The sequence below is a fragment of the Aspergillus alliaceus genome, assembly GCF_009176365.1.
Source record: "Aspergillus alliaceus strain CBS 536.65 unplaced genomic scaffold BDW43scaffold_42, whole genome shotgun sequence".
NCBI classification, from domain to species: Eukaryota; Fungi; Ascomycota; class Eurotiomycetes; order Eurotiales; family Aspergillaceae; genus Aspergillus; species Aspergillus alliaceus.
This window is the reverse complement of record NW_022474725.1, coordinates 38,545-62,427: the sequence shown is the minus strand read 5'-3', so window position 1 is coordinate 62,427 and position 23,883 is coordinate 38,545. Positions and strand designations below refer to the sequence as shown.

The window sequence follows — 23,883 nt, the reverse complement described above, 5'->3', positions numbered from 1 at the left end:
GGGGGGGGCCTCTTACATGCAACCTAAGCTGAGGATACCGGCCAAAGCAGCCTTTGTCTTCGTATTCATTTGCAGGTTCCACACCAGGGCGATGGGTAGCAGACCCAGAATAAAGTCACAGATCGTGGCAAAGACGCTGTAAACGTAGGCGATATTAACGAGGGAGCCTGTATCCATACAAGTTCCAGGCTTGGTTCGCTGCCAGAAATGCGACACCGGTTGACATTGCAGCGTCAACATGAACCAAAACACAAGCCCCACGATAATCGAGATGGCAATGACGACCCAGAGAAGTATCGAGTGGAGCTTGGCGACTGTGAGACGAAGGAGTGCCAGTGCGATAGAAACCTTGGCGACCACGCAGGTGAAGACATAGCTTGTCTGACCGAGCCACCACCACTGTCTCGAGCACGTAAGCCAAAGAACCAAGCCTTCAAGCTGGGATCACACGCACAAACAATGCGGCCTCAATATGATCCTCCTCGAGGTCCTTACGCTTTCGACCTATGCCATAACACGCTCCTGTTATCCCGCATAATGCGAACAATATATTCAGTGCCTGTCAGTGGGGTATACCCATGATTAGCTTACTGCAACCCTCACGATGCCTGCCAGTGGAATGAACTATTAACATACCATTGCGAACACCATCAGAGTGTCATCCCACCCGAAGGCTCTCACTAGCCTCAACCGGACAAAACATCGTAGACAGACGGAGATGAACGAAATTCCCAGAAAGATAATGGTGACGACAAAGATTTGTTCGCTACGGCCCTTGAATTCTACCATGGTGAAGCGTAGGCTTGACTCGATCAAGTAGGATTCATAATATAGAGATCCAAGGACATGATCCCCCAGGAGGAGCGGAAAATTCGACGTAATTCTAGGTATGATCTAACAGGGTCTTCTAACTGTGGGATATTCAACATTATAGGGGGCAGATCGAAACTGGAATTCTGCGCTAAAAAAGAAAATTACGCTTTGACAGTTACATTTTCACAGTGAGAAGCGACCCCCAGTCAGTTAGTTGCATCGAAAGTGCCGGGCTGGAGCCAACTCCATGTGCCACTCGTGGATGGGTGGGGGTAGTGGCATTGTTATTTTCCTTTTTTTAGGGGACTAGAGAAGCAGTAGTAGAAGTTTAACGTGCCTTATAGCCGGGTTCAGCGGACGCTATTGGGAAGCGAGGCTGCTGAACAAGGACATGTGCGGAGGTACTAACAAGGATGACCTCGGCTGCAGTGGTCTATTGATCTTAGTACTGGTTAATCTAGTCAATGGCTTTGTTGCCCTAACACACGAAGGGCAAAAATTATATAGTATAGTACAGTACAGTACAATCGTGAAGACTAGAAAGTGGGAAATACAATGTAAGATTCTATCTAGGACGATAGTAGAAACAGTGGATTTCCAGTTCCAACGATAGGACAGATAGGTGGAGAGATCATGACACGGACGGGTTATAATTACCTAACATCGAAGGTGAAAAGGTTCATCAGTGGAGGCAAAAACACGGACTGGTGCGGAGGCATCGCCGCCGTAATGTCCGCACTGGCCCGGCGGAAAGAGGAAGCACATAGATAGATTCAATAAAATTGTCTAACAGTTCGTCGGGAATCTCTCTGCCTGGAAATTTTACCCTTTTCTTCTCTCTCCTTTTATTTAATTCTATTTTATTTTATCTTAATTTTATTTTTAAATTTTCTTTTCTCCCCCGGGCAGAACTTATATTCAACGCAGAAAGAAGCATTATCAAAGGAATACACTTGCCATAAAAAATAGTAAAAATGGGAACCCTACTCCGTTAGACAGTAAGTCACATGTTTCATCATTGGCCACGAAGAATTCTTATGTACTAAAATTACCTAAGGAGTCAATAGACTGTAGTATATGCCAAGAGAGGCTAATTGCACTCCAGAAAACAAGATTCACCGAATCAATCGTTGTCTTTTCCTTTTCTTTCCCCTCGTGTTAACTAGGTATGGCAATTCCAGGCCCATGCGAGTCACCCATGGTTCGGGATCCTATACCATGGTTCCCGTAAAATACTAGCAATGATCTCAATTAATATCCGTTTTACTGGGCTAGTTAAGAATGCCAGGAACATTTAACTCATGGAGAAAATAAGTTAACTTCCCTTTTTCTTACTCTGAGGGATCATCATCACATGCGTTTTCCCAGGTCAAATACGAGGATTGAGCACCACTATTCATACTCTAGCCTCAAAGGGTGCTTGCTGATCAGAGATCTAGATCGAAAACAAGTTCCCAATTTCATCCTATCTTAGATCAGCATGAGTTTATGACTGGAAGCAAGTTTGCCTAAGCGATGGCTTCCAAACACCCTCTCATTATTTGGATTAGCATATGGAGCCCGGTGATCTACCATGAACTGCCTGTCCCCTTTCAGCTCCCAGTGCGTCAATCGCCATCGCTAAGTACATCGTCAGGATCAATAGTATTCTAGACTATTCTCAGAACCTTGTTTTACTCTCCAGGATGAGGGTTTACCAGGAGCGCTTTTACTCGAGTGCCCTGAAAGTAAATACTAAACACACACACCTATTCTCTTAAACCATGAAGGCTGACAACCTACACTGTTACGATTTACTACTGCCCCCAAAGTGAAACCAGAGCAATAGGTTACATTCAAGGTATCCATAACTGGAGTTCGACCAAGTTGGGTGTTAGCAGCTTAGCCCTAAGTTGGTAGTGCCCAGATTCTAGGGCACCCCACAGTTGGTGGCATCCAGTTAATCCACATTAATTAATTTGCTTTGCCGATGGGGTTGGTATTTTGTCTTCAACTGATTCTTTTGCCTGCTTCCCTTTTGCGTATCACTCAGTGCTATTACGGCTGGATCAGAGGAGGTGCGCAGAATAGTGAGCCCTAAACACTGCCAAATCACCTTAGCACCTGTGCACCCTACCCGGTGCATCTAATGAATGCTCTGTTAGCACCCTTAGATGCAATCGCATGCTCGAATAGGTCTTTATGCTAGAGCCTACCAAAGACTCCAAAGATATTAGCGACCTGCCAAGTAGTATCGCCATTCGCTATGTTTGGCGAGAGATTTTCCCTGATTCGTTTTAAAGCTGCGGCAGTTTGTTTCAACTATCATGTAAGCTGCATATCAGTTATGCTATTCCGGGGAATATTTAGTGCAAATCCACTGCTGGGAACGGCTTCTGTCCCCCTTTTTCTTTAGCTTCTCCAACGCCGTGCAACTGCCGCAGCGGGGGTGGTCGATTTGGGCACCTTTTCCGCGGAGTGATGTACTAGAGCATGTTGATAACTTTGCTTGGTGACGATACTGTGTCAATGAAATTCTGGAATGCTGATCCAAACCCAATATGTAGTTATATAATACTCCGTACAGAGTAAGCTATCGCGTGAGGCTAACCTTATACAGCAGAGCAAAGCCGTGTTTCGGTATTCGAATCGGCAAGACATCCTTGGAGCACTCCGATGAAGATACTATTGAAGACTAGCTTAGCTCACCTTACCCTAGACAGTGCACGTTTTATGCAGATGTTTCATGCTATCTCACTTTGACGCAGACATTGTATGGAGATCTGTGTTGAGATGCATAAGGCTGGCGATCTTTTCCTGGTTATTGGCCGATTAACGATATGCTCCCCATGAAACGTGCCAAGCTGTCAAAATCCGAGAAATAATTTTAGCCAAGAGAAAGTAAATAGTGTTCAATCATCTATCCGAAACCAGCTTACAGTGCGTCGGTACAATCCGAGATATTGACGGCTGCCAACGTACCTAGGGTCTATCTTGAGAAGAAAAAGGGTTACTATGTTACATTCCCGTCTACGTTTTCTCCTCTCCTCAATGCTTAGCTCTACCTGCAACCTACAACTATTCTCTACGTTGAGCTCCTAGTAAATATCGGAATGCGGCTCATCGATGATGTTACCTCTTTTTCATACCCGCAAGACAACTGCTGACAGTTCTACAAGGACAAATTGTAATGTAAAAGCTAAGCAGAAACTCTATTAAACCCAACGTTTGATCTTCGCAGAGATCGAGCCACACCTATTCGTCACGCAACCCCAAAGATGCTCGAATTATGGACAATTGAGGGCGGTTAAATCTTTGATCTATGACTGCTGTTTTCATGGCTAGATCATGTAGTATCATCCCTATTAGAGAGCTCTAGTATGGATTCTGTACAGTATCTGTACTTAGATACTGTAGTGGTTTGTGAATATAGGCTCTAATACACTAAAAGGGTATGCGAAACCGATACTAAAGCATTAGGGCTCTGTCTTGATGGCATCTACGCAGGTGGAAGGCGTTCTAAGTCCCAGTTCTCTAAGTTAGAGATGAGTGGTCGAGTCAAAGACGGCCAGAATAGTATGTACAATAGTATAATGATTGAGAATAATATGATGAGCTGTTTCACAAGGCAACTGTATCCTGAATTGAAGTCCTGCTCGCTTTTGAAATCAGGTATGTATAGCCACCTATATACATGTTTATAGCATCATGCGATGGGATATTATGCACTAGAAAATGGGTTGTGGATGAATGTAGTCAACACTGTTTCCCAGCCTCAGCTTTACCACTTAGCATCGGGCTGTTCCTGGAACTTCTGCAGAATGGAAACGATGTTCTCCAGAGCGTTCACCTCACGGGTCAACTGTTCCTTGATCTTCGCTTTGATATCGTCGGGGACAGAACCACTGGCCGGGACGGAGGCAAGGGACTTGTAGAAGGACTCATTGTCAGGAGCAGCGCCCATGGCCAAGTTGAAGACCGGCTTCATGGCCCAGCCGTGGTGCTTGCTGAGGGTGACACCGTAGGCTCCACGGAAGGAGTCGGAGAGCTTCTCGGACGTGTTGTCGATGTGACGCCGGAGGGATTGGGCAGTGAAGTCAAGGCCCCTAATGTGAGTCAATTTGATCAGCCAATTGCACAATTATAACCATGTCATATATTCGGAACATTTAAAAGTGGGGACGATTCGACTCCTAATAACCCCTAAAGGAGTTGAGAGTAACAATTGTTTCATACCTGACAAGCCAGAGCAGACCCTCGGAGGCAGTGTGCTTCTTAGTCTTTAGCTCATTCACAGAGAGAGCCTGGACAGTCTCGGACTCAGTAGGAGCAGCCAGCTGCCGGTCTTTGAGTTTCTATACCAGAGTCAGCTCTTAAAATGGAGTTAAACGCGGGGTAAAGATTTCCTGACCTTAACGTTGCCAAGGAGATCGCTCTTGACTGGAACGAAAGCCTTGGAGCCGAGAACATCTAGATATTATCAGATATGAACAATTTCCATGGTCAAGTCATTCCGATCTCGTACCGAACAAAGTAGAGAGGGATTCGGAGGCTTCGAGGAACTCGGTGGTAGAGATGGAGTTGTCTCCGTTAACGGGAACATCAGCGAAGGACCTCTTAAGGCTATCAAACCAGGTTTGAGTAGACATCTTGAATTGTGAAGTACGGAGTTCGAATGATAGAAGGAAGAAACAATGCAGTAGAGCAGATAGAAAAGAAAGAGAGAGAGTTTGAGGGGCACTCCAACTGTTATGTTTAGCTGTCACACCGCTGTTAGCGGGACAATGGCCACGCAAGCGGCGAGGCCAATCAGCGGGTCCAGACCCGAGACCCCCTGATTTGTCCCTGCAAATAAAGCAAACCGAACAAACAGAGCAAACTTGTGACCAAGGCTAAAGAACAACGACGTCATCGTCCGAACCCAACTGTAGCGGCACTGATCGATCGGTTCCTGATGGCATATCCCCTTTGTGGATCTTTATAGGTCCGGGGCTAATATCGCCTAAGTTCATTAATGGATTATAAAGCCTCATTTTTCTTTCTTACAATCTGGTAATTATTGGAACGTGCAATGAGCACTCCTTCCCCACTAGATCAGTATGTCGGCGACACAATGGACGCTGATCTACACACTGCATTTGATGACCACCATCATGGCTTGGAACCAGAATTCTATACAGCTGAAAAGCTGGTAAGGGATCTATCGTCCGATACATTGTTAGGAATGCTGATCAACGTTACAGCGTTATGCTTCTGCCAACCATGTGCACGTAACGAGCAGACGGTTTTTCATCGGGCCAATTCCCAAAGGCTGGTTGCAAAACCACCGCAAATCTTGGTATAAGTCACGGCTTAAGTTCAAGAATTACTCCTCTAAAATTGTTACATTCTCGGCGGAATCCGGTATTGCGCAGTCCACACAGGACCCGGAGCGAAACCAGCCGTCTGCTATAGAACAGACAAAGAACGATGAACTAGAGGATACCCCGGAAGGTGAACAAACAGACGAGGACTTGAGTGAGCGGGGGGATAGATATAGGGCCCTCAGAACTCTGAGTGAACCACTGGGAGAAACTAATAGAGGGCCCACTTCCTCTTCCCCTTCCTCTGGCTCCGACACACCTCGTCCCTCAAGTTTAGTCCCGGACAAGCATAATCAGACTTTAGCTAGCACAGCAACAGATGCGCAATCTTACATGACAGCAAGGGAGATTGCTCCAAGCACAGATAGCATGCAGCAGCCATTGAGCGACCACAGCAGTGGGGAGACCATTCGACCCCTGGGAAAGCCAACGTCAAGGAACCCCAGTCAATTTGAGGCCAATCAGTCAAGCCCCATGGCATCTCAAAGTGAACTTGGATCCACAACCCCGTTACTAAGACATAGGTCAAGGCTTAAAGGTAAAGGAAAGCTTTCTCGAGCGCCGTCAACATCGGACCTTGAGCCTCAGGAAGTTGAGAGTGCTGGAGAAGAGCACCTTGGCGATGAAAGGCTTCGTTTCCACAAGCGAGCTATTAAATACAATGATAATCTTCTAGATAGACGACAACGGCTCCGGTCACGTATATCAAAGACACATGATATGGTTTCTGGAACTTTGTCCCGCCGACGGAAGGTAAAAGCAGGCGAGATTGTAAAGGCTGAAAGAATGCTCGTCCGACTTGAGGAGACGGTACACGAACTTCCTGAAGACTATGCCGAAAATGACAGTTGGAGGATGGAAACCAGGGTTGCGGATAATTGGCGAGAATTCTTGGTAGTTTTTCGAGCGACGTCCGATGAGGATGCGCCATTTACCCTCCAGATGTACAAGACGCGTGTTATCCCCGAGGTGCAGAGACACAACACTAGGGCGAAGCCTTACTATGATATTCCTTTAGCACGCAAGAAGACGAAGCTGAACCTGTTCTCTTCTTTGGACAAAACCATTGTCATCTGGCGTCCTTGCAGGCATGGAACCAAGATTTATATCATACGACCCAAATCTACGACGCATGCTGTTGAATGGTACACATCTCTGGGATATGCCTTAGGAAGGCGCCGGGCGTCTTCACTTTCAATTAACGTACCAGATCTTGGGGTATCGCTTACATTTAAAAACCCGTTCGAGCAGTTGGAAACGCAACCTGAGTCGAAAGAGAGAAGTGGGATACTTACTGGCTCTTCAACGGCGAGAGAATCTGTCGCAAAGAACATTATACGTGACTGCGTTGAATTGTTAGATAAGCGCCCTGAATGGACTGAGGTATTGCATAGGTGGTCCAAAATTGAGAAAATGGGTCTTGTTTGGAAGAGATATGACCGATTAGAATGGGTATATGGCATCAACGAGGAAAGAATGTATGGGTCTCTTGCGATGCAGAGGACTCATGACCTGGAGCTACGACCAAGACAACATTACTGCACACATGTGCATGATGAAGACAAGAAAGAAGAAGAACCGGAACCAGTGGAGGGCTTTCTAATTCGCCTTACATCGCAAAGAGGTGTTCATCAACGTATGAACAAAATGTTCTTCAAGCGCCTATACTGTTTCACCCAGGACCATTATTTGTTTTTCTGCAGACCAGCAAAGTCCTTGCCACCGGCTCCTCCGAGACTTTGTGTAAATGATTCTAATGTCCCATCAACGCAAGAAATTTTGAACGAAATGCCACATTCATATGATGTCAACCCGTTTCCAATACAAGATGGGGAGATAACGTGGCTCTCAAGTGGTAATAAGGAGCATATAAAGAGGCACGACGAGGAAGCATTTGCGCAGTTGCGTAGGAACCTCCACAACCTGACCAATGCTGATGGCCATATCGACATCTGCCGCGTGCAGGAAGTGCGAGATGTGCAGCGTGACAGTTGCCCTGCTGACCCAAATATCGGAGAAGGCCCAGCTGTTGAATTCAATCCTGAAACGAGAGATACACACCGGGATGATGGCGCAACCCAGGAGTTCGACGACGATAGGACATTTGAAATGCTTCTAGATAATGACCTCGTTGTTCGGTTTCAGGCGTACGACAAGGGAACCAAGAATGAATGGATAAAGAGACTTGATGCCCTTGTGAGGTACTGGAAAGCACGGTGTGCAGCCGACATGGCAGAACTCAAAGCCTTGAGGCGGCGCAACTTAGAAATTTTGGATATTGACGAGGAAATGGAGTCCGTGGTAGGACAATTTGCCAAAAAGTGGGAGGTTAGGAGGGCAGAAGCATCTCCATTATTGCACAATATGTGTGCTGTGTCTGGATGCCGGGCAATTAAGGTAGGTCACATAGATGCTTGTTTCCCAGTCAATGATGCTGACCTTTCCAAGATGTCCGGCCAGCTCTTTCGGAAGCCGCGTCGGCACTCAACCTTCAAACGATGTGATGTTGTCCTCACTGATGGGAAACTGTTGATTTTCCGGAGCTCATTAAGGAAGTGTAACGGTGTCGAAATACCTCATGTTCATTCTAGTCTTGAAGCAACTGTAGACCTGAGCGACTGCTACGTTTACTCGGGGCTGTTGACAGAGTCTGATCTGCTCTACACCAATCAAACCTTCGATAGTAATCGCCCAAGCCATCGCGCCCTTCCTCGGGTGTATCTTTCTACGGACGCATACACGAGTAGCGATGAGGACATAGCTATTACGTTTGTTGTTTGGCAACCTTTGCGCAAGAATCTGTTTCGAGCACTAGAGAAAGGAGAGAAAGGTCAAACCAAACAGACATTGAAGCAAGTTTCCAAGCTGGGTGTCCACGGGCGAACTGCAGTGTTCAAAGCACGCAGTCGGATAGATAGAGATCGCTGGGTTATGAGCATCGCATCTGAGATTGACCGTTTGCAAGAAAGCAAACAGGAGGATGTTCGAGTAATCTCAACAAACGGAGATTAGCTGAGACATCCAGATACCTGAGTTCCCTGGATGTATTTCATCTTGAACCCGCTATTTCGGGTCTTCTACTTGACTCCATCATGTGCTTCTTACGCTCGTCGCCCTAGTTTTTCCCACCTTTTACACATTCATACCTGCATTTTAATAGTGAGCCTTATGTACAGTACAAATTAACTACTATGGCAACCAAGTTGGAAAATTTTATGACAAGATAGGCCGTTCCAACTTAACGGCCTCTTTCGATACACGGTCTCTTACCTCCTGCCGATAATTATCCCCTAACCTGCGCTCATCATCACCCTCGACAAGCCCCTTCTCCCAGTCCGACCATTTTAGCAACCTAAACCGCGGCCATGTCACAGCCATCACCCTACCTGTAATCAGACTAATACTCACAGGCCCATAAGTATTACTATCAAGTGACCTCTTTGGATCCTCCGCATCACCTTCCAACCAAACATGATTAAAAGGCACGATCTGCGAGGGTTTCATACACGGTTCCCGAGTCGTAATCCGATCCCCAGGAAGCCCAACCACACGTTTGATAGCAATATGGCCCGGATTAGCCGGCGACCTAAACAGAGATGCGCATCGTCAGTAAATAGTCCCCCAACACTTCTGGAAAGAACACCAGTCCAGCTTCGCCACTTCCAAGAACGAAGAATAAAACGTACCGAAAGGTAACAATCATCCCCCTCTCTAACCTCCTCGTCCGCTCCCAGGGCCAACCCGCTCCACCCCACGGCCACATGTTCACAAGTACCATATCGCGCTTCGTGTGCATCAGGTCATAATCCTCATTGAGGTAGGGCGTCATTGACGGCCCGCTAACCCACATGACCCCAAGGACATGCTCGGAGAAGAAGAGTCCAATCGGGAGGATGGGCGCTAAAATGCGAAAAATACGGAAGCCTCTACGTAGAGGAACGGGGAGCGTCGCGCAGCGACTTCGAAAGTGCGAGAAGAAGGAGAATGGTTTGCGAGGTGGCTTGGGGGAGGGTTGGGTGGATGGAGACGGGGCAGGTGAGGGTGTTGGTGTTGGTGGGGATGATGATCGCGCTTTTGCGACGTCGGGTGTAAGGATCTGGATCCTGGGGCCCGGGGCCTTTCGTGATGAGTTTAGTTTTATCGGCATCAGGGTCGGATCTTTTGTTGGTGTCGCGTGTTAATGTTACGGGACCATTGAAGTTGCGGAGAGGGATGGTATGGCGAGATTGGTTGCAGGCTTCGATTGCGCTTTTTATGATGAGCTGTTCAATGGTCGATTTGGGTAGAGCTGGAGAGCAATTTATAAAGTTGAGGCTTGTATATCGTGCTATCTCACGGTGATATCGGAGGTGAGCTATTGTTTGCAGTGTTTGCCTTATGTTCATAAATTGAATAAATGCGTAAGCAATGTATGCTGAGTAATACCTATTTTGTCCATAACGTATAGGTAAATTATCAGAGAGCAGATTCCTTAGCTGTCCATAAATGCCCCTCGCTGGTGTAAAGAACCTTGTTGCTATCTCTGTGGCGACATAATTATTGCAGAAACCCTCGGGTTCGTTCCAACTCTTCGGAGGAGTCGTAGGTATCCGGATAGGGCTTCTTCTAAGAATAACCTGCACTTCGCCTTTATTTTGCCATGAGTTTCGTTAAGAAGTCAAGTACCTAGGGGATTTATTATGATGATATTTGAAATTAGATGAAGCCTAAAGCCCATAAAGCTACTAGTAGGATTCAGCATAGGTCATATCGATGCGCCAAGCAGAGCATCGGCCTCTTGTTGCATCGAAGGGTGGAATAACGTTGCGGAAACACGTTGAACAACTTCCTCAGTGGCATTGACCGTGGCAAAAGAGACCAAGCTTACATTGTTTAACCTTAATTTTGTTTATCTTGTCCTGCGCGGCCAAGCCCAAGGCAAGTCTATACCTCTTCCACATATATATGGGGTTATTATCAGTACCAGCTGTGGATTATCAGATCAAACATGGATAGTACTTCGATAACATGGGTCTATGGTAATCCCAGTGAGAAAGGTCTCCACATGTACAATTCATCGCGCTCGGTGGAGCATCTCTAAACATTGGACTGTTCCTAGGCATTGGCCAGGAGAAGAGAGTTTTGAAAAGGGTATAACTTTGGATCGCTTGGGTTGAATGTTAATGCGTCTTGCTACATCGTAATAAGAATATCATCTTCAACTGCCTTTCTGATATTTTATGTATCTATGTATCTATGTATCTATGTATCTATAACCTTGTAGAAAGAGGTGTGCATATTTAGGGTTGTGCGCCTCCTCTCGTTTTAATATCATATATCTGTGGTATTTTTTTCCCTCTTCTATCCCCCCTCCCTCTTCGCTCTTTCGAACCCATACACGATATCAAGTAGGCTAGCAGAATGGCTAGTATGAATAGGACAAAAACAAAAAGGAAAAAAAAAAAAGCAATAGGGGGCATTGGTGATTACCATCAGCCGTACTCACGGTTAAAGCTACTATAAGCTATCCATAATACACCTAGATCTTTGCTATTTGGATAGTATCGTCCTAAGCATACCCCTCTTCATACAAGTAAGTACAAAGGCTATTTCCAATCTTAGACAACTCTCACGACAGTTTAGACCCTTTTCTCGTTCAAGGCATAACCAAAAGCCTCATCCAGGATTTTCAACCCCTTCTCAATCTCCCCAGCCGTAACAGTAACAGGAGGAGCCAAGCGAAAAACACCACCCATACCCGGAAGATTAACTATATTACAAGAAAGACCGCACACCATAGCCCGGTCCGAAATTACCTGTCCGAGATCCGGCCCAGGAGCCTTTGTTTCAGCATCGGAGATTATTTCGATACCTTGCAGGAGACCCCGGCCTCGGATATCCCCAATACACCAATACTTCTCCTGCAACTTGAGGAGTCCCTCACGCAACTGCGCACCGCGCTCCGCAGCGCGCTGGCAGATATTATCTCGTTCGACGATCTCAAGCACCTTGTTCCCCACTGCAGCAGTAAGAGGATCATTAAGATGCGTAGTGAGCCACAGAAAACCGGCTTCTCTGCACCCGCGGTCGATTTCCGCGGTTGTGCTGACGGATGCTAGAGGGAGACCGCACCCGAGAGTCTTAGATAGAGCCAGGATATCAGGTACAATGCCGTCTCGTTCGAAAGCGAACATATGGCCGGTTCGACCGACTCCAGTTTGGGCCTCATCCATGATGATCAGCATGTCGCGCTTCTTGCACTCTATACTCATGCGCTGCAGATATCCCACTGGAAGATCGAGGATTCCGCCGGTGGATAGAATGGGCTCCATGATAAAGGCAGCCAGGGAGCCAACGCTCTGTCGGTCAATCATTGACCAGCCGAAATCCATCTCTGTCTCCCAGTCATACGAACCGTCGGGTTTGCGGAAAGGAGAGCGATAGGCGTAGGGTGCTGGGAAGGAAAGCTGGCCTGGCATGCAGGGCCCTCCTCTTTTGCGGCCGGTGGAGTAGGTTGCGGAGCCTGAGCCCTGGGTCAACCCGTGGTAGCTTGCGGCGAAAGCGACGATTTCGAATTTGCCCGTGTAGCATTTGGCGATCTTGATGGCGGCTTCTGTAGATTCGGAACCTGTGTTTAGGAAGAAGGATTTTTCTAGAGGCCCAGGGAGAAAGCGGGCTAGGCGTTCGGCGAGCTCGACGACAGGATACGTGACCATGTTGCTTATAAGGTGGTCGAGCTCTGCGATGTACTTTTGGACTACCTCGACAATTTCCGGATGGGAGTGTCCCAGCAGGGAACTCATTTGGCCGGAGGTGAAGTCAAGGATCTGCCTGTTGTTGATATCGTAAAGTCTAGTTCCCTTTGCCTTTGTGATGATAACGGAGGATAAGGGAACGCCCGTTCTCATCAAGTATTTGTCCGCCATGGAGAAGAATGCGGCAGTATCCGATGCCATGGTTTGTATAGTTTGGTTAAACTGGAGATTTAGAGCGATGAAAGAGATGATCGTCTAAGATAGACGGTAGGTGAGGGGTAGAAAGAATGATTAGATATCCCTCTTGGACTGCCTTCTCATTTATATCCTAGGTATTGAGCACGCCGCGGTCAGGTGTTCCACGGCGAGTCAGTGTTATGGCATACTCTAGATTTGGCCGCGGATCACACAAATAGATCCCAGCGCTGGCTCTACATGGCCTATCTTGATGTATCATCTTGACCAATCCCGATAGGCAACAAAGGTGAGAGCACTTCTCCTGTCTGGTGGGTGTATAAACGACCGGTGGACGAACGTTGACGGATTTTGCCGCGGGGTTTGCCGCGGAGGGCCACGATACTCCTAGTCTTTCCTCCTGTCTCCCCTCCCCCACTTGGATTATTGTTGCAGGTTCCAACCTCACCTTCACTTACCGGGATCAAGATAGAGTACCCGCTCAGATGGAGAGAGATCCTGTTCGTGATGAGAAAGACAGCACCGAAGCCAGACCGTATCGGTCTCATCTATATCCCGCTTGTCTACCCTGCAAAAAGCGCAAGTCCCGCTGCAGGACAAGAGATTTGTCCGGCATATGCATCATGTGTCAGGCTCATGGTACCGATTGTATCTATCTACAGCTAGGCGATAGCTTTCAACGGAGATCCATAGCTTCGCCGCGGAAGTTGGCAGCCCGACCAAGACAGGCGCCCAGAACGGCAGGTCCACCAAGAGGGAACAAATTTTCGACGGCAAGCTCTCTTCCTAGCCAACAGGCCCTTTTTCGACCGGTGAATGTAGCTAGTACGTCAACGGCGCATGACTCACACGTTGTTAGCAGACCCACAGCGAGTCTGGAGATGTCGTATCCTTCCAATCATGAGAATTATACCCGGGAGGAAACTCTCTCCAATCTAGTTGGCATTGTTACCGAGCCTGGCGACGATAGCTCTCACATAGTCAGTCCAGCAGTTGCCGAAGATAACGATGTCCTGGAAAGCTACCTCTCCACCGTCCCAGATGCTCGGCGACGACGTATAATTCGGACGAATCCGAGCTCGAGTCGGCCTGTAAGGCCAGTGTTGTTCAACACTGTTCCTAGACGACCATTGGGAGTTTCGGCAAACCAGTCTCTTCCGGCTACAAAGTGCGAGTTCATTGAAAAATACCTTGAGCCAGTGGTCAGTGATGTGGTGGACCTGTGAGTAGTCAACTAGACTCGCGGTTGTTCAAGGCCTGCTTACCCGGAACCTGTAGGTTCTTTCGTCATGCCAATATATGCTTTCCCATATTTGATGAGATGTCTTTTCGGAATATCTATTACACGCATAAAGAGAATATTTCACCGGCCCTTCTCTGCAATTTGTATGCCAACGCCCTGATCTACTGGGAGAATTCGCCCATTTTGCGTTCCGATCGCTTTCCTGATATCCGGTTTATCTGGAACCAGGCGAACGAAGCTCTCCACTCGGAGCTGTTCTTGTCCCCCGGAATATCAACTGTGATGGCGATTATTCTGAACGTTTGCGGAAGGCCAAGTACTTCGATATTCGGCAATGGGGGAATGGTTGGGACTGCAGTGGCCCTGTCCAATGCTCTAGGCTTAAATCGGGATCCATCCAATTGGAATATTCGCCCGGTGGAGAAAAAGTTCAGAGTCCGGATTTGGTGGCTGGTTGCTATACATGATCGCTGGTACTGGACATCTCTCTAAGTATCTGTTTCTTGTGTGGTGTATCCTAACACATCGGTACAGGTGCAGTTTGGCATACGGAACCCCCCTTCAAATTCACGGTGCTCAATGCGACGTGCCCTTTCCAACCATGGACGACCTGTGTTCCCCTAGTGCCTCATATTCCCAACTTGCAGCTGCTTCTATCTTTATCTCTTTAACAACACTGACGGAAGTGCTGGGCCGTTATCTAGAGCATGTTTACAAGGTCTCCAAGAGCACATTCTGTCCACCAGAAACGTCTGCCGTGGACCTTGAGCGGCTTCTCACCGACTGGGAAGAATCTTTGAGCGATGATAGTCGCCGCGTTATCCTCCGCGGCACACACCTAAGTTCCCCAGGGGCAGCAAACTTTCGACTAGCCTACCTGGCAGTCAAGCTTCTTCTCAGGCGTATCCAGCTGGACCTCAACGCGGGTATCACGCAAGTTGGCGACGTCACTACCTCTCCCTTCTATACGCAAGCACAACGGGCAGCTGAGGAAATCGTTCATCTAGTAGAGGAGCTCGATGAGTCCCATCTTCGCGGGTTTTGGATCCCTGTCCACGCCTTTTCTTTGACCTCCGCCACCACCTTCTTGCTTCGAAGCGGTCTTAGGAGGAACTCAAGCTCCAATGCTCCTCTTAAACTTGCCAAAGATATGATCAGCATGCTAAGATCACACAATGACAAATTTGGCTGGGATCTTGCAGATAACTGTCTGGCTAGTTGCAGCGATTTGGTCGAGAAATTAGGTTCCGCCGAAGTAGAAGGCGAATCCTTGATGTCTTCTCTGCCTGATTTCCAGGAACATCTTGATATTTACAACCCCTCATTACTGGATGAGTTACTCATCGGATTTCCCAGACCGACAGATACGATTGAACTTTAGTCTGGCGTTCTGTGTCAATGGGCTTTAAGCGTTTCCCTGATTTTTCATGTCTATCCGTGTGCGCATTTCAGTCTCATAGTTCTCTTCCGAGTGTTCTATTACTCAATTATGCTAGTAGTGACTAGGGTTACTGTTACCCGGTTCAGCATAGTTTGCCCTAACAATAGTACGTTCTCCATTCTCGAAGCTACAACATCTTCTGGCCCACTACCCAGTAGATATAGAATTAAAATTAAACAATATCTAGCTCAATTCGACCCATCAGCGAACTCCTAAAATGCCACCTCGACCAGAATTAAAACATCCCCTACAATAGATAATCACGCAACTCCGCGCCCCAAACCCCTACAGTATCGCCTACGGCTCCGGCGTCTTCCTCCAAACCGCATGACCAACTCCAACAGCCCCGAAATCCATCCTAATGCACTGCCCACAATAGTCCCACCCTAAAATGATCGATTTTATCTTCAGCATCGCTAAGACCGAAACTGGCACACCGTCAACCTCCAACAACACCCTCACCACTACTCAACTTTCCCCCGTTCCCTCGGACCAATGACCATATCCAAGCTCCTAGATACCTTCAACGCAGGCGTCTACTTCCATCCCTTTATAACCTTCAATAAAACTCCAATCAAATAAACGGCGTTGTGAATTTGGAAACCCTTCCTCGGGACCTGGCCAATTGGGACCCACTTTATCTTACGGACGGATCCAGAAGCCCGTTTTGGTTGATAACGCGGCCATTCGGGATGCAGTGAATTTGAGTCTTGCTTCTGCGCTGATGACGGTGCTGTGATTGCTTCTTGAGAGGTTCACGGAGTGGGAGCTCTACGACTCGCTGGCGGGGTTGTCGTATCCAAGCGACCCAAGGGTGGAGATTGGTGGTGATGATCCGGGGAAAGAGAGTAATACTGTTGGCGGTCAGATTGAGAAGATTTAGGAGGCTGTACGGAGGGTAACTTATGAATAGGAAAATACAACAGGACATGGATCCTGTTGTACGGCCAGATATGGTCGGGAGGCTGCGTAGGTCTTTCCAGCAGATGCTTTATCGGGGGTAAAGGGCAAGATAGGGTGTTTCTTGGGAGAAGTTTGACCAGATATTGGGTAAGGGTGGTAAAGTTTCAGTAAGTTCTCGACAGTGTAATGGAGTTCATTTGAACGGGAGATAGCTAGAGGTGGTCCAATGACTGAGTTTCACTCAAGATATGAAGAGTGGTTTCACGGCTGGGCTCTCGAGGAGCTGTAGGTATGCAATGGAGAAGAGATAAAAGGCCGCGCTGGGAAGGATCAACGATATCATAAGGAATGGCCAGATAGCCCGATCTTCGGATGGCCTGTGTTTCTGTTTGTATAGTCCGATATATGGTATGTCTTGGCCTTTCGTAAAAGGACAGTTTAGATTAAGACTGAAGATGTGGGGATTATATCAGAAGAAGAGTAATATGAACTTCGCTCTGCTGAGGTACAAGGAAGGATAGGAAGCTATACTGAGAAACACAAGAGGTAGACAATGGAAGAACGATTTCCACATTCTTGCGGAGTCAAGAAAATGTTAATAATGGGGTAAAAAGTGGAAGCGTGACGGACAAGATGCTCCATCAAAAGTATTGTATCGAACTCATTTGCAGCAGAGAGGAAAGAAGTAACGCCGTCCATTTCAAACTAAGTACGTATGCATCCAACGCCAATTCATCACAAGCATTCGTTCATAAACGTTCAGGAAGCATTGGTCACAGTTACCAGTCCTTTCCCAATAAGCTTCCTGTTGACTGAGAATCGGTCATGTCGATTATGCCACTGGATTGGACACTCTGAACGTCTGCCGCAGAGGGTGGTCTGTTGACCTCAACAGGTTCATCATCAAGTCTCTCAGTCCGGCCGTCCTCCGACTTATCGACTTCCTCCCAGTCATCCTCGCTCCTATCCTCTGTGTGGAACTTATTGCTCTGTCCGTCCGTTGTGTTAACCTTCTGTTTCTTGCCTCCCGGCTGGCCGTCCAAGGTGGGGTCCACGGTAGGCGGGTCAGGGAGCTTGGCTGCGAGCAAGTCTAGCGACGGCGAAGACTCACCGTCCGCGGTTGATTGAGATTCAACTTTCTGACCACTGCTGCTCGGGATATCCTGCTCCACCGGAGGAAAGAACGAGCTAGTGCCTGTCAGAGACACCATGAAGGTCGAAAAACATGAGCAGCACTTACGGGATCGACTCCTCATACGCAATCTCATCCTTACGTTCAAAGTTACAGAATATGATCCTTTCCAATTTTCCAATATTGTTCGGGTTCTCTAGGAACATTCGAGTCTCGTCGAGAGCAGCCTGAGCAGCTTCGTGGCTAGGGTAGCCGTACACGCCGGTGCTGATTGCCGAGAATGCGATGCTCTTCATATCGTTCTCCACGGCAAGCTCGAGGCTCCGTCGGTAGCAGCTCCGTAGCAAAGCCTCCGGTCGATCATCCCCCCCACGTAATTCGTACTGGTAGATAGGCCCGACGGTGTGGATGACCCTCTTGCACGGGAGATTGTAAGCCGATGTTATCTTTACGTCGCCGGTTCTGCAACCATCTAACTCTCGGCACTCCTGTAGGAGACTGGGGCCGGCCGCGCGATGGATAGCACCGTCCACACCGCCACCTCCAAGGAGGGATCTATTTGCGGCATTGACAATGCAATCGACGCCTTGCAGTTTGGTTATGTCATTACGTATAAGGGAGATGATGTCATTGAATGTTCTTGATGGCTGTGATATGGGGTCAGAGACTGGAATCAGACGACCCAGCTTGTACAACAGAGAAACAGTAGGGACTTCCGTAATGGGCACGTATGCGGACGCCATGTTGTCGAATCCCGTCTCGAGGAAGGCCTCGGTTGGAGTGGACTTATATCGGGAAAAGACTAGGCAATCAAGGGGCCAAGGATTAGTCCTAGTCGGCACTTGATAAGCTGAACTAAGAAGCAACTCCGATTCTGATCTGAACAACACAAAGACCCTTTTATGGTGATGCTGATGGAGCTGTCATCGCTGGTGGTGGTGGGGGGGGCTCCCCACACGTGATAGCACATGATTCGTTATCGATAAAGATCTTATCCGCGTGCAACAATGACTGCAATTGGACTGTCTAGCAGATTCCCATAGCCAAGGGAGTTCAACATGAGGATCCCAAGTAGGCAACAGTTAAAAATAATCGGGCAGGAAAGCTAGCTATTTTGGGTCAATTGTTCACAAAAGAAAAAAAAAAAACAGCCTCTTACTACAACGTACAGAGGGCTATTATTCAAGAAAATAAAATATCAAGAGGCTAGCTCTCACAAAGAAAAAGAAAAAAAAAAGAGGCACAAAAAAGGTTAGCATGCCTCTGTTTCGATCCGAGGACCTATTGTTCGTTAAGATGCCGATTCGTAATTGACTAGATTGCCTGATGACGTATCTCCGGGTTATGAGCCCAGCTGTATCGAATTAGCTTTTTATTCTGCCATTGTCGGATTGAGGTATCACGTGACCCAACGCTCTTCCCCTGACTAACATGCTCTAATTGGTTAGAATTATATTTATTTTTTAAAGGTAGTAAACCATCTCTAAACATATCTGCTTTTTATATGATCTTTATCTATATGTCACGGGTAAGCCTTTAGACTTAAGGCCACTATAGCATGTTGCAATACTATATATACTGCGACTGGGAAATCAACTCTGCTCGGAGTTGATTATAGTAGGTCTTTTCACCTAGTAGAAAGGCTTATTGTCACAGATCGGATAGCGATTCGGACTGATGACCGTACAGGATACCTTGACCCAGGTGCATGGACAATCGGCCACCGATGAGGAACATCAGGCCATACAATGGTTTGGTTTCCAATAGGGATTCTGCATCCTTTAGGCGCAGAGCCTTCAACTATAAATTAGCGAATCGTTAGTAGTAGTAGTAGTAGGAGGAGGAGGAGGAGGAGGAGGAGGAGGTCAAGAATCAGTCTCCTGTCTGAATAGCATTTACTTTCTGCCTTTGATCCTTCTACTCCTTTGGCCTGAGTATCCTTACCTAGTTGACAGATCCTCTTCCCTGAATAGTAGGCTCCCTTGACACTTATGTATTGAATTGCTAATCCCAGGGGCAATCCTTGACATTATATAGATAGAATAAAGGATATATCTTTAAACCTTAACAAATTCTGAACTAATGTACTTTAGTTGATTCACGCATTATTTATAAATTAAATGTCACGGTGTGCCTGCGGGCACACCTGTAAGGGACTCAGCTGAATCAATAGTTGATTAGGTAGTCTATCACCAAGAGACTAAACTAAAGAGAGGAAAAGAAAAGAAAACATGAAGCTATTGTGTTGCCCTTATGGACAAAGTTTACATGACTACCGCTCATTCACTGATTGCCTAAACCTCAATCCGTGACAACACCTACCTGCCTGCCTGAATTATATATGTGAGTCCAGTACAAAGCCAAAGGCTTTGTATCCTAGCCTCTTGCTGATAACGCAGCGGTTAAGATTCCGAATGCACCCAGAGGTCACACCGTGACATTAAAATTATAATTGTTATCATGTGATTGCTAGTAGTGGTAGGCTAGGAATCTAGATAGGTAGAGGGCTGTCATTCCACTGGTAATATAGACTTGGCTTACTGCTCCGGTATGGCGGTACCTCAGGTGTTGAGCTAGCCTGCCCTGATTATCCTCATTACAACAGGGATTAGGAAGAGGCTATGCTCTGTAGTGGTGGCAGCTAGTAAATTATTTCTAGACCTATCCAGTTTATGTATAATCTTTACCTATACAGACAGGTTATAGGATATATCTTTGAGCTCTAACGAATCCTAAGCTAACACAATTTAATTAATTGAAATAATTATCTTGAATTGGGATGATATTTGTCATATGAAAGCCAATTCATCGCCAGACAGATCATTGAATATATATTTTCGAGCCTTGCCGAATGATGAATCCTGTGCTAATGTAATAAACTGATTGGGTAAAAGAAGTGGCAAATTAAAGGAAATACAGGGCCTCAAAAATAGGGGAGGCCCTATGGGACAGGGTTGGGAATGGACTCTGGGCTTTCTGATGGGAACGTTTGTATTTAGCAGGAACGTATGCAAATTTTGGGTTGGGATCTGTTTTCAATCAGGAGATATTAGGCTCGATATGGGTAAATAAAGGTTTAGGGGAGTCATCTGAGGGATATGTTGAAATCTAGGATTTGGGACTATACATCCTTAATGGAAGCACTATGCTAGGAATAGGGAAGTGTCAATACACTAAGCCACCGAAATTGGGAATAGAAAGTACTAATACCGGCAATCACCGGCCATTCACCAAGACATTACTCCCAAAACCACAGTAGCTAAATTTACCATCTATATATCAAGACTTATCCTCCTAACTACGCTTATGTCTTTTCGTTATTTTCTAGAGGTCCCCTAAATACAGATTGCTCCTCCGTCAGCTCAACGGATTGAGATTCTTCAGTCGTACTGAAATCCATGTTGGTGGCAGAAGTGATGACTCCTTTAGCTTCTCCTGAAAAAAAGTGTACAGTACATCTAATATAACTAGCTCTAACGTTGAGCGTATCGCATGCCTGATCTGTTATGGAATGATTGGTGTCTCTGTACTTCGGCTTTCCACTAAGATTGCGTGATCGTCCATACTGCTTGTTTTCGATGCCCCGAATATCGCTGTGAATTTCATACAAACCGCCAGTATTTTCACAGTACCAAATTCCTGACACTTCGCTGCCCTAGTTATGATACTTCTTAGTCGGTCACTGAGCTGACTCGGGCTGGCGATATTGGAAACTCTGAAAGTGTCTATGGTAAGCTTCTGGATCATATTTCTGTTCGGCATGGTGCCCTTGCTATTATTTCGCGCCCCGAACAACCATCGCAGATGCCCGAGAGCCACGAGGCGAGAGGTATGCCTTGAGAGGCGTCTACTCAGAGACTTTGGCCGAACGTAAGCTTCCGGTAGCTGAAAATTGTCGACGGGATGGACCTTGTCCCCATCCTCTTTGCTCAGTATGGTTTGCCCGAGTCTCTAGGCTAGAAAGATCACATGGGGTCAAATCCCACCCATCACAGGAGGCTCTCTTAGTTCGTCCCGAACTCCTTCGCAGGAGACGGCACACCGCAAGACTAACGTCGCAACGCTGTCATCCTAGCAGCGATTGCCCAATTGAGCGAATTATTCCATCAAATTCTCCAGGAGCTTTTCAATCAGGGATAAATTGCATATCAAATTATATGCGAACTCGGCTTTCCAATCTAAGAAGCTTCGTTAGCTTGGTTTCTTGTCTATTCCCTGCCTATTGTGTAATATCGAAATAACAACTCTCCTTGCAGACACAGGATGGAGTATGAGAGTGAGGCTGGGGATATGATACCAGACCTAATATACTGATAAAGGATTTTGTCTGGGAAGAGTATGAGATCCCCGCAATGCAATTCTGACAGTCAACGGTCCGAGCGAGCGAATCTTGATGGTGCATCTGTCCTCCGGTCCTGCAAATTATGTCAACGGTGATATGTAAACGACTTAAGGAGTCTATGAAGACTATATCACAGGACCACGCCTCACTATCCATATGCATATAAGAACCTATTGTAAATTGCACATTGAACCGATCTCTCGGAACGACCGCCTATCCCGGCAATCTAATGCAAGGGCACCGGGGGCTCGCAGGTGTCAGCTTTCCCTTTCCAGGACATGAAAAACTCCAGGATTTTGATATGCATGCAGATTCGCGGCATAGCCACACACCTCTCTTGCAGCTGACATTTAGAACTGATTATGATATGCAAGATACGTGTCGATTGCATATGTATATTATTTCTGTTTCTTCCCCTTGCGATATCCTAAAGGGGGCATTCGATGGTCAAGACCTCAATACCTTCCGGGTTACTGTCCGGTATTATATGTTCGTATGTGTACATTTATTATTACAATGTTGTGATGCCGCTGCCTTTCGGCTGCCTCGAGCGCCACCGTTTTCGGGTGAAATTGACAGGTCTTATCAATGACAGCTGTCAATGTATCCCTTGCGTATCAGGACGAGCTCCCTTCACCGACAGGGCGTTCCCAATCCAATGTGAGAGAGTGTACCGAAAGCTTGGGGAAGTCCTATTATCTCTCTCTCTCTCTTTGTTAATAAATGCCTCTCTGCCTCTTCGGCAACGAAGACAGGATCGCTTACCGAACCCTAGCGAAACCGAGCAAATAAAGAAAAAGAAAAAAGAAATAAATATAAAAACAAAAATAAAATAAGAGAAGGTGGTAGAGATCTTGAACTAGTGATCGAAGCTAAACACTCAACGATCTCTAGTGAGTGGATCTTGAAGCACTATGCAAACACTCGGATCCTTCACAGAGCCAATAGAATTCCAAGTTCCAATATGCGAAGGCAAATAAAAAAAGAAAAAACAATTCCACCGTACAGCAACTGGATTTTTCATTGTTCCTTAGAAATTTTACCTATCACCTTTTCGATTTTGCTCTTGGAACTTAGAAGCCAAAAAAAAAAAAAAAAAAAAGTCCACCCCAAGCTTCAAGGACCCATAACGATCTGATTCCGATAATGGAGATCTCTCACCCGGCGATCGCGGCTTTGACTTCCACCCAAAGAACGATAAACAGCCGCCTTGGGCTGCTCCACTTGGCACCGATCCAAGCAGCGCTTTGGACCCAAAAAGCCATGGACCTAGATCTAGTCCATCTAGTTCACGATGGTCGCATGCTCCATTATTGGTGTGAAAAATTTCCCAGCGTCGCCCCGTCCATTTTACGTATGTGGCCCGGGATTTGCCGGTGGAGTGAACGAGTGAATCAGGGGTCGTCGTTCAAATGCATTCGGATCGCCTTATGCCTGGTCTCGGTGTTTCTTCGCTGGTATGCGGCCGATGGAATAGTCAGAACGTATCTCTTGAATTCCAAATAGAGGCCTCGTCAATATTATTGACACGGGAATTAAAAGATAGAATCCTCGCATATATTATCTCGTTGAGGAATTTATGGTAGCTTCAAATTATCTAGACCGGAATAGTGTCCTAATAGTTTCCATATACTTCCCGTACCTAAGGTTAATTTCGAAGTTGTTATTTCCCTCGGCCCTATCAAATTCCATTAATTTATAGTACACTCCATTTAACTCATACATATGACTCTGCACT

General features: G+C 46.7%; 8 protein-coding genes across 8 annotated transcripts in view; 3 read left to right on the top strand and 5 right to left on the bottom strand.

Moving 5' to 3' along the window:
- The window catches only part of BDW43DRAFT_285421 (putative integral membrane protein), a 1,967-nt gene extending 873 nt beyond the window's left edge, over positions 1 to 1,094 (bottom strand). Inside the window, exons 1-3 of the mRNA XM_032042924.1 lie at positions 637 to 1,094; positions 455 to 559; positions 17 to 399 (exon numbers count right to left, since the gene is read on the bottom strand). Of these exons, the coding sequence (XP_031897278.1) occupies positions 17 to 399; positions 455 to 559; positions 637 to 789 (641 nt within the window). The 5' untranslated portion in view covers positions 790 to 1,094. The remainder of the gene's footprint in view (positions 1 to 16; positions 400 to 454; positions 560 to 636) is intronic.
- A 3,272-nt stretch (positions 1,095 to 4,366) lies between these two features.
- On the bottom strand, positions 4,367 to 5,571 carry BDW43DRAFT_285417 (GLTP domain-containing protein). Its single transcript, XM_032042923.1, has 4 exons — positions 5,318 to 5,571; positions 5,204 to 5,262; positions 5,029 to 5,147; positions 4,367 to 4,898 (listed from the first exon to the last, which is right to left on the bottom strand). The coding sequence occupies exons 1-4, from the start codon at positions 5,439 to 5,441 to the stop codon at positions 4,574 to 4,576; spliced, it is 627 nt and encodes a 208-aa protein (XP_031897277.1). The 5' UTR covers positions 5,442 to 5,571; the 3' UTR covers positions 4,367 to 4,573.
- Positions 5,572 to 5,905: 334 nt separating this feature from the next.
- On the top strand, positions 5,906 to 9,167 carry BDW43DRAFT_313919 (sporulation-specific 71 family protein; the record flags this gene model as incomplete). Its single annotated transcript, XM_032047697.1, has 3 exons — positions 5,906 to 5,983; positions 6,036 to 8,552; positions 8,604 to 9,167. The coding sequence occupies 3 exons, from the start codon at positions 5,906 to 5,908 to the stop codon at positions 9,165 to 9,167; spliced, it is 3,159 nt and encodes a 1,052-aa protein (XP_031897276.1).
- Positions 9,168 to 9,268: 101 nt separating this feature from the next.
- Positions 9,269 to 10,394, bottom strand: BDW43DRAFT_163195 (putative mitochondrial inner membrane protease subunit Imp2). Its single transcript, XM_032038619.1, has 2 exons — positions 9,842 to 10,394; positions 9,269 to 9,741 (listed from the first exon to the last, which is right to left on the bottom strand). Exons 1-2 carry the CDS (start codon positions 10,300 to 10,302, stop codon positions 9,369 to 9,371), a joined length of 834 nt encoding a protein of 277 aa, XP_031897275.1. The 5' UTR covers positions 10,303 to 10,394; the 3' UTR covers positions 9,269 to 9,368.
- A 1,379-nt stretch (positions 10,395 to 11,773) lies between these two features.
- BDW43DRAFT_321435 (aspartate aminotransferase family protein) lies at positions 11,774 to 13,090 on the bottom strand (the record flags this gene model as incomplete). Its single annotated transcript, XM_032049328.1, has 1 exon — positions 11,774 to 13,090. One exon carries the CDS (start codon positions 13,088 to 13,090, stop codon positions 11,774 to 11,776), a length of 1,317 nt encoding a protein of 438 aa, XP_031897274.1.
- Positions 13,091 to 13,707: 617 nt separating this feature from the next.
- BDW43DRAFT_313916 (fungal specific transcription factor domain-containing protein) lies at positions 13,708 to 15,708 on the top strand (the record flags this gene model as incomplete). Its single annotated transcript, XM_032047696.1, has 3 exons — positions 13,708 to 14,306; positions 14,363 to 14,800; positions 14,862 to 15,708. The coding sequence occupies 3 exons, from the start codon at positions 13,708 to 13,710 to the stop codon at positions 15,706 to 15,708; spliced, it is 1,884 nt and encodes a 627-aa protein (XP_031897273.1).
- Positions 15,709 to 16,726: 1,018 nt separating this feature from the next.
- On the bottom strand, positions 16,727 to 18,701 carry BDW43DRAFT_285408 (macro domain-containing protein). Its single transcript, XM_032042922.1, has 2 exons — positions 17,912 to 18,701; positions 16,727 to 17,859 (listed from the first exon to the last, which is right to left on the bottom strand). Exons 1-2 carry the CDS (start codon positions 18,544 to 18,546, stop codon positions 17,451 to 17,453), a joined length of 1,044 nt encoding a protein of 347 aa, XP_031897272.1. The 5' UTR covers positions 18,547 to 18,701; the 3' UTR covers positions 16,727 to 17,450.
- A 3,747-nt stretch (positions 18,702 to 22,448) lies between these two features.
- Positions 22,449 to 23,136, top strand: BDW43DRAFT_163161 (uncharacterized protein). The gene has a single exon (XM_032038618.1). It carries the CDS (start codon positions 22,589 to 22,591, stop codon positions 22,979 to 22,981), a length of 393 nt encoding a protein of 130 aa, XP_031897271.1. The 5' UTR covers positions 22,449 to 22,588; the 3' UTR covers positions 22,982 to 23,136.
- The last annotated feature ends 747 nt before the right edge of the window (positions 23,137 to 23,883 follow it).